Source organism: Manacus vitellinus, unplaced genomic scaffold, assembly GCF_001715985.3.
Source record: "Manacus vitellinus isolate BGI_N305 unplaced genomic scaffold, ASM171598v3 scaffold_1_pilon, whole genome shotgun sequence".
Taxonomy (NCBI): Eukaryota; Metazoa; Chordata; class Aves; order Passeriformes; family Pipridae; genus Manacus; species Manacus vitellinus.
In genome coordinates, this window is record NW_021939396.1 from 28,421,203 (window position 1) to 28,433,212 (window position 12,010).

The following is a 12,010-nucleotide window of genomic DNA, read 5'->3' on the forward strand; positions in this document are numbered from 1 at the left end:
GGGGAGGCAGATTGGGCAGTGTTCCTTACCCATCATGACCACATGAGTCACCATTTTGAACTGCAGTTTGCTTCCTTGAGTTGAACTTTTCCTGATGGGGTGCCCCATGGGATGAGCAGCCCTGGTGCTTGTTTTGGGGTTAGCCTGACAGATGGGAATGGTAACTGTGGTACCTACTACAGAGAGTGCTGGCAATTAAATACCAACAGGATTGGGCTGTGCCACATCTTTATAAACTCAGGAGCTGTCCTCTTAGGGCATGCAGGTCAAAGGTGTTTTAAATGTGTCACATGCATGTTGGCTTGGCAGAAAATTGGTTTGATTGAATGAAGCAAAAATATACCCTCAGAAGTTTCCCTCTTGGCTGCACTGAGTCTGCAGGGTACCTGCAGCTCCTTGACAGTGCCTAATGGCAGGGTAACAATGGACTTAGCTGAATTAGGTGGTGTCATGGCTGCAGAGCACTGCAGTGAGATAAAAAGAGACAAATTCAGATATGACTGGTGTCTTAGCTGAAGACTGTCTTCTGTTGGCTGCATCCTGCAGCTGTTGCTTGTTAAGGAGGTCTCTGTGGCTTTTTCTGCTTGGTCTTGACTGTTTCATGACTCACCTTATAGCAGATTCACCTTCCTCATATGACAGGTAACATTCAGAATAGGAGAGAGGCTCATTAATGGATGTGAATATGTGGTAGGTATGGCACTAAGATGTCAGGCACAAATCCAGCCATAGCCTCGTGGCTGCAATGAGAGAAAAGTTGTTTGAGCAACAGAACAGCCTCTCATGGTCATTTCTGTGGTGGGAGTCTCTCATTAGATATATTCAAAGTGCACTGAAAGGCAAATAGATGGGACAAAGCTTATTCTTGTATCAGACAATGCAGGGCTATGGTACTGACTGCATAATTTATTTTAATATATAGTTCAATAAAATCGTCAAGGATAGCCTTGCTTCAGCATTAGGCCTGCCTTACAGCAAACTGTCAGAAGTTTTAATGACTCTTATTCAGCACTGGAAGAGGCCAAACAGACCAAAGGGGAGGTTAAAAGCCTTTCCATGGGTAATAGAATTCTTTTTGTCATCCAAAGTGCTGTCTTCCAAAGTTTCTGCTTGAAAATCCCTCCATCTCCCCAGAACAATTGTAGTGATAAAGGGTAAACATGTGATCCAGAAACCCTGTAACACAAGCTGTAGCAGATATCCATGCTCCTGGAGGCTCTTCCACATCTTTCCCCTGCCTCTCCCAGGCAGACAGATGGGGAAATAATTTTGTCTGGTGAAAACTCATCCAGGAGGGCTACAAAGCCTCGCATCACTTCTGTTTTTCTTCATGCCCCGAAACTTCTCAGACTGGATTTGGCCATGTACACCCCTGACAGCAGCATTGGCACAGCTCTGGGCAGGCCTGCCAGTGTCCTAACAAACACTGGCAGCAGGACAGCACAACAATACCGTGGCCCAGAGGATATCTCCACCCAGGGACCTGAGTTTATTCCAAACCTGAAACACTGAGGAAACAATTGAAAACTTTCAGGCTTAGGTAAAAGGAATGGAAAAAGCTCTGAAAATGTGGAACTGTATGAACCCTGAGACTGTGTGTGATCTGCTGCTCCAGCTGGATCCCTACAAATCTATGGGGCCTCATGGGATTAATCCAAGAATCCTCAAAGAGCTAGCTGATGTCATTGTGCAACTCTTCTTGATGATTTTTGAGTGGTCTTGGGAATCCAGAGAGGTCTCAGCTGACTGGAACTTGGCAAACACCGTCCCAGTTTTCAAGAAGGGCAAGAGGGAGGACCCCAGAAACTACAGGCCCATCAGTCTCACTTCAGTGCCTGATAAAGTTATGGAGAAGATTATTCTGGGAGGTATTTAGAAACAACTAAAAGACAATGCAGTCATTGGTTACAGCCAGCATGGGTTCATAAGAGGAAAGTTCTGCTAATCAAACCTGCTTTCCTTTTATGACAAGGTAAGCCACCTAGCTGATCAAGGGAAGCCAGCTGATGTAAGCTTCTTGGATTTAAGTAAACTTTCAATACTGTCTCTCACTGGATCCTTCTGGACAAAATGTCCAGCACACAGCTGGATAAACACATCATACCATGGGTGAGCAATTGGTTCACAGGTCGAGCACAGAGGGTAATAGTGAATGGGGTAACGTCAGACTGGTGACCTGTCACTAGTGGGGTTCCACAAGGCTTCATCTTGGGCCCTGTGCTCTTCAACATCTTCATAAATGACTGGGATGTAGGACTAAGCACGTTTGCAGATGACACAAAACTGTGAGGAGCTGTTGACTCCCTCAAAGGCCCCTGCAGAGAGTCTTTGACAAATTAGAGGGCTGGGCAATCACCAACCACATGAAGTTCAACAAGGGAAAGTGCTGGATTCTGCACCTGGGATGGGGCAACCCTGGATGTTTGTACAGACTGGGGAATGAGATGCTGGAAAGCAGTGCCATGGAAAGGGACCTGAGAGTCCTGGTGAATGGCAAGTTGAATGTGAGTCAGCAGTGCCCTGGCAGCCAGGAGGGCCAACCGTGTCCTGGGGGGCATCAGGCAAAGCATCGCCAGCAGGTCGACGGAGGGGATTGTCCTGCTCTGCTCTGCACTGGGGCAGCCTCACCTGGAATATTGTGGCAGTTTTGGGCACTGCAATATAAGGAAGATATTAAGCTGTTGGACACTGGCCAAAGGAGGGCAATGGAGATGGTGAGGGGTTCAGAGGGGAAGCTGTATGAGGAGCAGCTGAGGTCACTTGTTCTGTTCAGCCTTGAGAAGAGGAGACTGAGGGGAGACCTCATTGCAGTTACAACTTCCTTGTGAGGCGAAGAGGAGGGGCAGGCGCTGATCTCTTCTCTGTGGTGACCAGTGACAGGACCTGAGGGAATGACCTGAAGTTATGTCAGGGGAGGTTTAAGGTTGGATATTATAAAAATATCCTCTTCTCCCAGAGGGTGGTTGGGTGCTGGAACAGGCTCCTCAGAGAAGTGGTCACAGCACCAGGTCTGACAGAGTTCAAGGAGCATTTGGATGATACTCTCAGGCACATGGTGTGACTCTTGGGGATGGTCCTGTGCAGGGCCAGGAATTGTACTCGATGATCCTTGTGGGTCCCTTCCAACTTGGCATATTCTTTGATTCTGTGAATTAAGTGTGAGCATCCTGAAGAGATCCTGGTCAAGCACTAGGATAAAAGACCTCCCTGACAGAAGCCATCTTCACCCTCCCTATGGAGGTTTCCTAGACAAATACAAAACATAAAGGAAGAAAACCACTCAAATACCCCAAAACTGGTTGCTAGCATCAATTAGTCTCCTCCTCCACAGATGGGAACATCACTTTGTTGTGATCCAAGTTGGCTTAAGTGCACATGTTGAAGCTTCCATGATGCCATTGGTCACCAGCAGTGCCACAATCAGTGACTGGGGTGGGGTCTGCAGTGGTGGAAGCAGCTCCGAGTTAACCTAGCTCATGTAGATCCTTCAACTGGCTTTAAGAAACTTAACTTCTGGCAGAGGCTTTCTATGCCTAGAGCCAAAATGTGAGGCATTTCAAAGGACTTACTCAAACCCACTATGACTCATGAAAAAATAAAGCATTTCTGCATATGAAAAGACCATTTATCCCCTCTACATACAAACACATTTTTTTTATCCTTTCCACATTGTAAGATCTTTGGGAAAGGGGACTTGTTATCACTCTGAATTCAGGGCTTTATGACCATGCGGTATCTGATTTTCTCCCAAAAGGAAATAATGAAAAAACATCTTTCTTTTTCTTTTTTTTTTTTTTTCCTCTGCAGCAATTCAGGCTGTAAGAAGATCAAAACGATCAAGATTTTCTTCTCAGGTTTTCTAATGTAAATATATAAAATATCGTGACTGGAAGGGCTGAAAAATTGTCCATGAAACAATGGAAGCTGATGGATTAAAGCTTCATATCCTAGTTTGTGGTCTATTAAACTGTTCATCAACTCAGTATAAAAAAACTTCTCAAGATATTAATAAAATATAGGGTATTCCTCAAGAGCTCACACAACCTCCAGCACCTGCACAAATGAGATCCAAACCTTAGTCTGCTCTATAGGGATGCCGGTGTATGGCCCTGCTTGTCAGACAATGTTGGCAGAGGGAGTGTGCAGGGGGGGCAGCATGTCCTTCTGAACACTGATGTCACATGGTGGTGCTGCTGGTGAGTGCTCTCTGAAGGACTCTATTCAAGATTTATTTTTCCTCCTCTAAATATCTTTTTAAGTCACTGCTGCTTATTTATACAGTTTTCCCAGAGTCCTCTTTTCCCATATTGTTTATAGTTGGAAGGCTTTCTGCTTATTGCTCATCCTAATCGCTTGCATCTTCACTTAGCCACAATGAACCTATTGCCCTCACCCCTGTCTCCACTTACTACAACTGATTTTGCTTTTTTAATGGATCTCTTTGTGTGTTTAGCTTTTCTGTGTTTGCAGTTTCCAGGATCACAAACATGCTTCCAGGATTAACTCTTGTCTTGCAGAAGGATCCCTTTTCCTAAGACTCACTTCAAAGCCAAAGCTGTCTCTAGCTTACCATCAGTCTTACGTCTGAGGCAGAGGCAAATGTCCTCCAGTTTGCTCCTGTTAAGGGCAACATTTGCGTTTTTTAGCCTGTGAGGTGACCATGACAGCATTGGTGCATAGCAATCAAGTCTCTATGCCTAGCCCTCCTATGACCTAAGGGCTTGATAAGGTGTGGCACTGCTTTTCACCACGAAGCTTTCCTTCCTGCTTCCTCCCTCCACTGCCTCTAGTCATGGCAGTTTGCCTGAACCCTTTTTTGAAACCATTTGTGTTTTTTTCTAGAAGCCCTTTTGAACATGTGTCCACTTTTCCTTTCCACAGATGTAAAAGCTGAACATGTTACATTCTTGGCATGTGTAAAAACCAGCTCCTGAATTTCTCTCTTCAGCATCTTTGGAGGTCTATATAGCATCCATCCTTACATTACTTGCTTGACCACAATGTTTTCTTGATCTCTGCACTTCCTTGGCTTAGTCAAACTATTTGCTTCCGATTCCAATCTTAACAATGAGCTATTGCTCCCACATTTGTTTAGTTTCATGCAAGAGAGGCAAGCACAAGCTTTCCAGCTCCTTATATCTAAAATTCCTCAGTAATTTCCCCACTTTATTAGTTTATGTCACCTGCACAGTATAGATATTTAAATGAAGACAATAATGCTATCTCAGCACTTATTTTATATGTTCATGTAACATGCAGTGAAGCACATTGCTAGTCTTCATTCTCCATTGCAACATATTTTCATTCTCTGCCAATTGCTAATTGCCCTATCATTACTATTTTCATTCCTTACAAACATCTAAGGTGCTAACCAGGTTGCTTTTCTGTAGTAGCAGGTAATTTATTTGTATCCATGGGGATAAGCAGTTGTCACTCCTATTCATGCTGTTTCATCATTTAAAAATACTAATTATCTCAGAAATCCTGAGGTTCTTGTCAGATTCCTCATCCTCCCCAAGTTTCTTATGATATCCTCTAAACATAAAACCTGATTTTCGACTTTTGAAAAAGGAAGAACATTTACACGTCTCTGGTGAGTGTCACTTACTAAAACTATCTTGCAGAATGAAATCATGTAGTAGTATATGTACGTAGTATCTATAGTCTGTCTTTCCTCAGAAAGTGCTTTTGAACCTTATAGATGGCCATAATAAGTAGGAGAAGGACCTCATATATCACTGAAATGTACAACCCAAGACATAAAAACACAGCACTTTTGAACATCTGGTCTTTGTAGTCTTCCTCTTTAATGAACAGGGAGGTAAAATGGTCACATAAAATTACCCTCCTGTCCGTATCTCACTAGTTTCTGAAGAAGGTGATCTAAGCTCCAGATCTACCAAGGAACTCATGTCATTCCTCCAAGTTATAAAAAACAATGAGTTGTAGCATCATGATGCCATCTTTGTCTATCTGGACAGCACAGACTGCCTGAATTCTATGACTCATATGGTGTTTGTGCAAAAAGGGGAAAGTTGTCTATATAAAGAAGGAAAGAAGAAAAGGTGCTTCCACAAATCCTACCATACATATCATTGGGTCAGTTAATTCCTGTCTGCACTCTGAGATAGAGTTATATCTCGGCCTTAGAAAAGGAAAAATATTACAGTCTGTTTTGCAGATTTGGTTGTTTTTTGTTAAGTCAGCTTCTGATCTGCATCTTTTTGCCAGCAGAACTTTCTGACTCGTGCTGCCTGCTAACTTTGACTCAAGCCTGGCAGTGTCCAAAAACAGGGAGTGTCTCCAGTGACTTCTGGGGACATTGGCTCAATCCTGAATTCCTCACCCTCACCACAGATGCTTTCAGAAACATCCTACAGAGCACCAGGACTCTACTTAATCTTGGGTTTGGGAGTTTTTTTGTTTGGTTGGTTTTGTTTGTACTTGTTTTTGTTTTTCTTTTTTGTGTTTTGTTTTTGTTTTGTTTTTTTTTTTGTTTGGTTTGGTTTTTTGTTATATTTTTGTTTTTGTTTTTTTGTTTTTGTTTTTTTCTTCCCATGGCTGAAGGAAACCCCAGCTCAAAGTAGCTTTGTGGGACAGTGTCAAAGGGAACACACTGTATTTTCTTCTTTCTCTTCTTTGGACTAAGGGACTCTTGGATGGCCTTCCTTTTCAGTCCCAACCCTGAATGAGGCTGTTGGGCAGCATCAGCTCCTCACGGCTGTGCTCTGCTCCACAGTCCCACGAGTTCCCAATGGAGTGAGTCTCCTTATGTGCGCAGACCCTTTGAAGTCACTTCAAAGGGGTTGTTTGCAAAGGGGCTGCAGGTACAAGGCGGTTAAATATGGCCAATACCGTCTTTAGTGTTTAACGATTCAAACACTATTTCTTACGAGCAAACAGAGGCATTTTTTTATATTGTTGACACTGATCCTCTAGCTTAGCAAAGGGCACTCGTGCAACATTTTCTACCTCAATTTATCATCTGCCCTAGGCATTCGTTGCACTTTGCTCATCATTAGGGAAGAAATAAAAGCCATTCACTAATCCCCAAACCACTTTGTTCCTCTATGGCCCTTCAAAGAGCAGGGCCCCTAAATGGTGATTAAGGACTCTGGAGACCTTTCTCAAGAGAGATTCATTTGCGTCCCCATATCAGGCAGAAGGAATCAAATTCTCAAGCTGGGGAAAGTTTTTTTTTTAATTAATACCACGGGACTGAAAATAAAAAAAGATAATTATATGAGGCTTTTAACCTTTTTATAGGCTTTTTATTTTGCCTTTAAATAAAACCAACTCTCTCTGCTCAGTTAGTGGATTTAGGGTGATGGAGTTAATTTGCTGGCTGAAGATTGCAAGGGTAGAAGTTAAGGTAAAATCTGCTGGCCTCCCACTGAAGAAGCAAGAAGTTGTCTGCCCAAAGCCAGAGGAACTTCAACTCCTCCAGCAACGCGGGGACAGGAGAGGCCGGGACTTGGGCTGAGTCCGAGCCCCAGAGCAGCTGCCAGACGTGGGGCTTTGAGGTGGGCATGCTGCCTCTTGGGGAGCAGCTGCCCATGTGTAGAGCATCCTCTCCCCAGCCCCGGGTGTTTGATGGACACAAACCCACAACACTGGCAGCTGTGGCAAACACTTGATTTTCTGCCCTCTCGGTGTAAGTTGAATTTTCTCATGAATGTGCAAATTGTAGGGGGAAAAGCTGACATCTGTGGTCATTTGCACAGGTGTGAGACAGGGGCTGGGTGGGAGTTCAGCAGTAAATACTACCCCAAAAGTGGGAAAATTTAGAGACTTCCATTTCTCTTTTATGACATGTCTATATTTTATCCATGTGTTCTGTTTTTTCTTCTTGTCTGGAGCCCTTTCCTGTAGCATGTGCCTGATGAATACCAATTCAAGACATGACCCCTAGTTAGAAGTTTTCTCTCGCTCCCTCCCAGGCTGGATGGTCACATTTCTTATTTTCCTTTGAGCACAGCAAAGCTTTATTTAGCTCTGGTGATGTTGTTAGAGGCTTGGGGACACAGGTGCACACGTGGGAGAGTGGAGGCACAGCCATAAATTGAAACACTCTTTGATTTACTGTTAGAGGACTTCCCTCTTTTACCTCCATTCCCAACCAGAGAAAATGCAGGAATTCAGAAGAAGCCCTGTATGACAGAAATGAAATATGTTTCACCTCTTATAGCTGGCTTCAAAAGCTCAGCACACGAGAAAATTGTGATGAGTCAGTAATACCCATGAAATGAAAACAATTGACACGGATCTTCTTATGGTACTGTTCCTAGGGGTGCTTTGTTTTGAGTCTCCATTTTAGGAGAACAGTGGGAAAAGCACTTTTGAAAAAAACCCTTCTGATATCAGTGAAATTCTGACGCTTGTTTAAAAAAATCATGCAGTCACCTCACAGCTAAGGGCAATGGTATTGGAGTTGCAAGGGGGCTGTAGAGCTGCCACCACTTCCGTTGGGCTGTGGGGGAGCTGGAGGGCACCAGCCAAAGGTTCAGTCCAGCAATGCTGGCTGTTGATTACCAAAATACAGCCCAGGGACCAGCACTGCCCTGCCCCAGCTCAGCTTGTGTCCCAGCGTGAGAATGTGATGTGCAGAATAGATCTCACTGGGGGCTCTACTCCTGTTCTAGTCCTCAAAAAATTACTCCCATGATCTTCTAGAAATTGGTTCTGTTGGCACCTGCAAGAAGAGGAGGAGGAAGAGAAGGAAGGCTGTTCTGCAGCAGTAAATGAGCAGTAAAGCTTAGCTGCTATCTGTAGTGAGTATAATGGTGCTTTGCCAAACCTTCTGCAAGGAAAACTGGTTTGAGCCTTTTGTACAAATTACTGGCTGACCTATTAAGCTATATTCTTCTCTCAGTTCAGTCCCTCTGGTGTAAATCTGGAGTAAGCAAGTTGGTGTAAGCCAGTGGAGGCTCAGCAGCATCAACTGAGCAGCATTTGTCCCTTTGGTTTTTCTCGCCCCAGGCGGATTCATCTGTCATTGGGAAGAAGCAGAAACTTATAATTAACAGAGAGGCAGGAAGAGAAGAGCAGAGTTCAAAGCTGTCTGCCAAAAGAAAACGATCCCAACCGAGTCTCCCATGATTGTGTCTGGGATGACAATCGCAGCCCAGCACTTCCAAGGACAGCTTATTGTTGTGCCGTGCTCCCTGTCCTCCGCTGTTGCTATTGTCCGCCTGCCTTGCCTCGCTTGTTGAGCTGTAAGTTGCCAACACAAAATTAGGACTCTTCAGGGGCTAAAGGTCAACTGGAAGCTTTGTGATCTTTCGGAGGATGTGAGTTATAGTGAGATCACAGAAAAGTTTTCAAATGATGAGCGATGCAGTGGCCAAAGGGGTTGGCTTAGTGATAAAGAACGGAGCAAAACTGGGGGGCTGATCCATTCCTCTGGGTAAATTTCTATACAAGCGCCAGTCTCATTTTGTCCATATAAAACAAGCCTGGTTTAACCTATTTAAAATGGGGTTAAAAGGGGTCATAAATCTCTACAGGAGCTGAGGATCTGCAGAAAACTCGATCTGATCTCTTTTACATCTGTTTCAGGTTCTCAGCCTTATCTGCCTCAGCTGCCTTTGCTCTTTGTGGCCGCACACAAATGCCATTAAACAAAAGTCCTTTTGCAGGGGCTGAGTGGCAGGNNNAGACCTTCCATGTGGAGTTTCCTATCTAGCGCCTCATTCCAGCCCTTCTCTTGTCTTCCATGAGCTGTGGAGACCACCGAGGCAGCTGGGGAAGGGGCCTTCCTCAGGGGGGAGAGCTGAGGAGGTTTTGGGGGGCAACCAGGGTGTCTTACCCCGGGTGGGACCACCCTGGCAGAGCAGCCTCACCACGCTCAGGGGGAGTTCACGCTCCTCCCGCTCCCAGAGGGTTTCACATTCTTCCAGCTCTCCCAACTCTCCTGTGCCAAGTCCAGCAGCACTTCTCCCGTCCATCCTTGTGTCCTTGTGTGACACCCACCTCGTGGGATTCCACAGAGATGTGGGAAACTGAGGCACAAGTGGCCTTCCTGCCTGCTCGGGATTGCCCAAGAGGCTGATCCTGGATTAGTCTTCCCACTCCTCCTCCTCCTCCTCCCCCCCAGCAGCCTGACCTGCTGGAGCAGCAGGTTCAGGTGCAGAGGGACAGGCAGCAGCTCTCGCCCCCCTCCCTGAGGGGCTGTCGGCCCTCGACCCCCCCAGAGCTGGGCTGGGGGCTGCCTGAGCTCCCATCCCCTCTCCTGTTTGCCCACAGGTGACTGTTCCCAAGATGTCCCTCTGGAACATCGTGTCCCACATGCCGCAGGAGGAGCTCAGCAGCCTCTCCCCAGAGTTCCCCCGGAGCCTGCGCTGCCTCCTGGCCGACTGGCTGGAGAACCAGCCCTGGTGAGTCCCCGCTGCCCTTCCTGCCCGCAGCAGTGTGGGGCTGGGGGTCACACAGGGGAGGGTGGTGGATCTGTGCCCGTTCTCCCAACCTTCTCCCCCCTCCAGGGAGTTCATCAGTGGCTCGGACGCCTTCTGCACCAGCGTGGCCAGCCGGTTGTTCTCGGCCATGCTGGAGAAGCTCCGCGGCGCTGCCGGGGCTGAGGGGCAGCAGTGCCAGGTCCTCCAGCAAGTCAACGGCCTCGAGGTGTGTGGGGACCCTCGGGATGGTCCCCCTGTGACACCCATTTCCAGGCTCGTGGGCAACGAGCTCGTGTGGACTCAGCGAGTGGCTTTTTGGGGTGTTCCAGATGACAGAGGGGGGGTTTTGTGTCCCAGGGCTGACCTCAGCTCTGCAGACCGGTGACCCCCGGGGAGCTGCCACATCCCCCCCAAAACAGACCCTGACCCTGTGGGGAACCTCCTGAGCCCCTCAGCCCCCCATGGCCCCAACTGTCAACACCGGGGGCCACCTCACCAGATTCTTCCCCATTTTCTGCTCAAGCATCCGATTTCTCCTTCCTCTGTGCCGTGTGGGGCTGCATTTCCTCCCGTCATGGGCACTGGGTTTCACTTTTGGGGCTGTTTCTCTTATTGGGGCTGTTTCTCTTGTTGAGGCTGTTGAAATCGCTCTGTTCCTCTCCCACCCTCTGATTTATCCCCCCTCTCTGGCCAGCGGAGCTTGGAACGCCAGGGCTGAGCAGGACTCACTCCCAGAGCCCTGTTCAGGTTGAAAACTCCGCTCTTTGGGTAACAGACATTTTTAATATCCAACATTTGGGAAGGGATCAGCTTCAGTCACAACCTCTGGGGAAGAGGGTGACTTTCCAAAACAAGGCTCTTGCTTTTTGCGATGGTTGCAGCAAACAAGCAGATGTTTCAGCTCCTGCTGAAGCAGAGCTGCCCTCCCACGTTCGTGTTCCCTCCTCGGGCCATCCCTCAGCCCAGAACACCAAACCCTGGTTTCTCTGTGCCCGGGCGGGCTCTTCCCTTCTGTTGGTGCTGCCGTGGGCGGTGGGAGCCGGGTGCTCCCCAGGATGGGTAACCACAGGGCCAGGGGTGCAGGCAGGAGCCAAACCTGGGCCTTTTGCACCTTGAATCCCACGTTTTGCCTGGAAGAGCCCTGGGGGCTGCCGGTGCTGCACTCAGACCCCCGTGGATCTGCAGCAGAGCTGCCTCCCACCAGGACAGGAACGCGCCGAGCGCACCACGGCTGCTCCCCGCTGGGTTCTGCCGCTGTTTTGGGAAGTAGCTAATTTGGGAAATGCGTGAAGGCCGGAGGAGCTGGCACAGGAGGGCACAGGAGCTGGAGCCAGCGGGGGAATTCCTCCCTTTCCGCTGTTTTCAGTGGAAAGCATCGATCCACCAGGGCAGCTCTGCCCAGGGCAGCTCGGAGTCTCTCCCAGGTGTCGGGCTGGCGAGGCTCGAGGCCGTGCTCACAGAAATGGAGAATTCCCCTTGGTTTGTTGGTTTGGTTTGGGTTGTTTTTTTAATTTGAAGTTGATTCTTTTGCCTTTTATACAAAAAAAAACGGAGTTGGGGCGATGACCCTTGTGGTCCCTCCGGCTCCGGATACTCTGTGACCCTGTGCACGGTTT

The 12,010-nt window shown here is 47.4% G+C and overlaps 1 protein-coding gene across 1 annotated transcript; it reads left to right on the top strand.

The window, feature by feature from the left end:
- The first annotated feature begins 10,248 nt into the window (after window positions 1-10,248).
- LOC115307418 (signal transducer and transcription activator 6-like) lies at window positions 10,249-11,773 on the top strand. Its single transcript, XM_029959411.1, has 2 exons — window positions 10,249-10,376; window positions 10,482-11,773. The coding sequence occupies exons 1-2, from the start codon at window positions 10,261-10,263 to the stop codon at window positions 10,777-10,779; spliced, it is 414 nt and encodes a 137-aa protein (XP_029815271.1). The 5' UTR covers window positions 10,249-10,260; the 3' UTR covers window positions 10,780-11,773.
- Window positions 11,774-12,010: the final 237 nt, after the last annotated feature.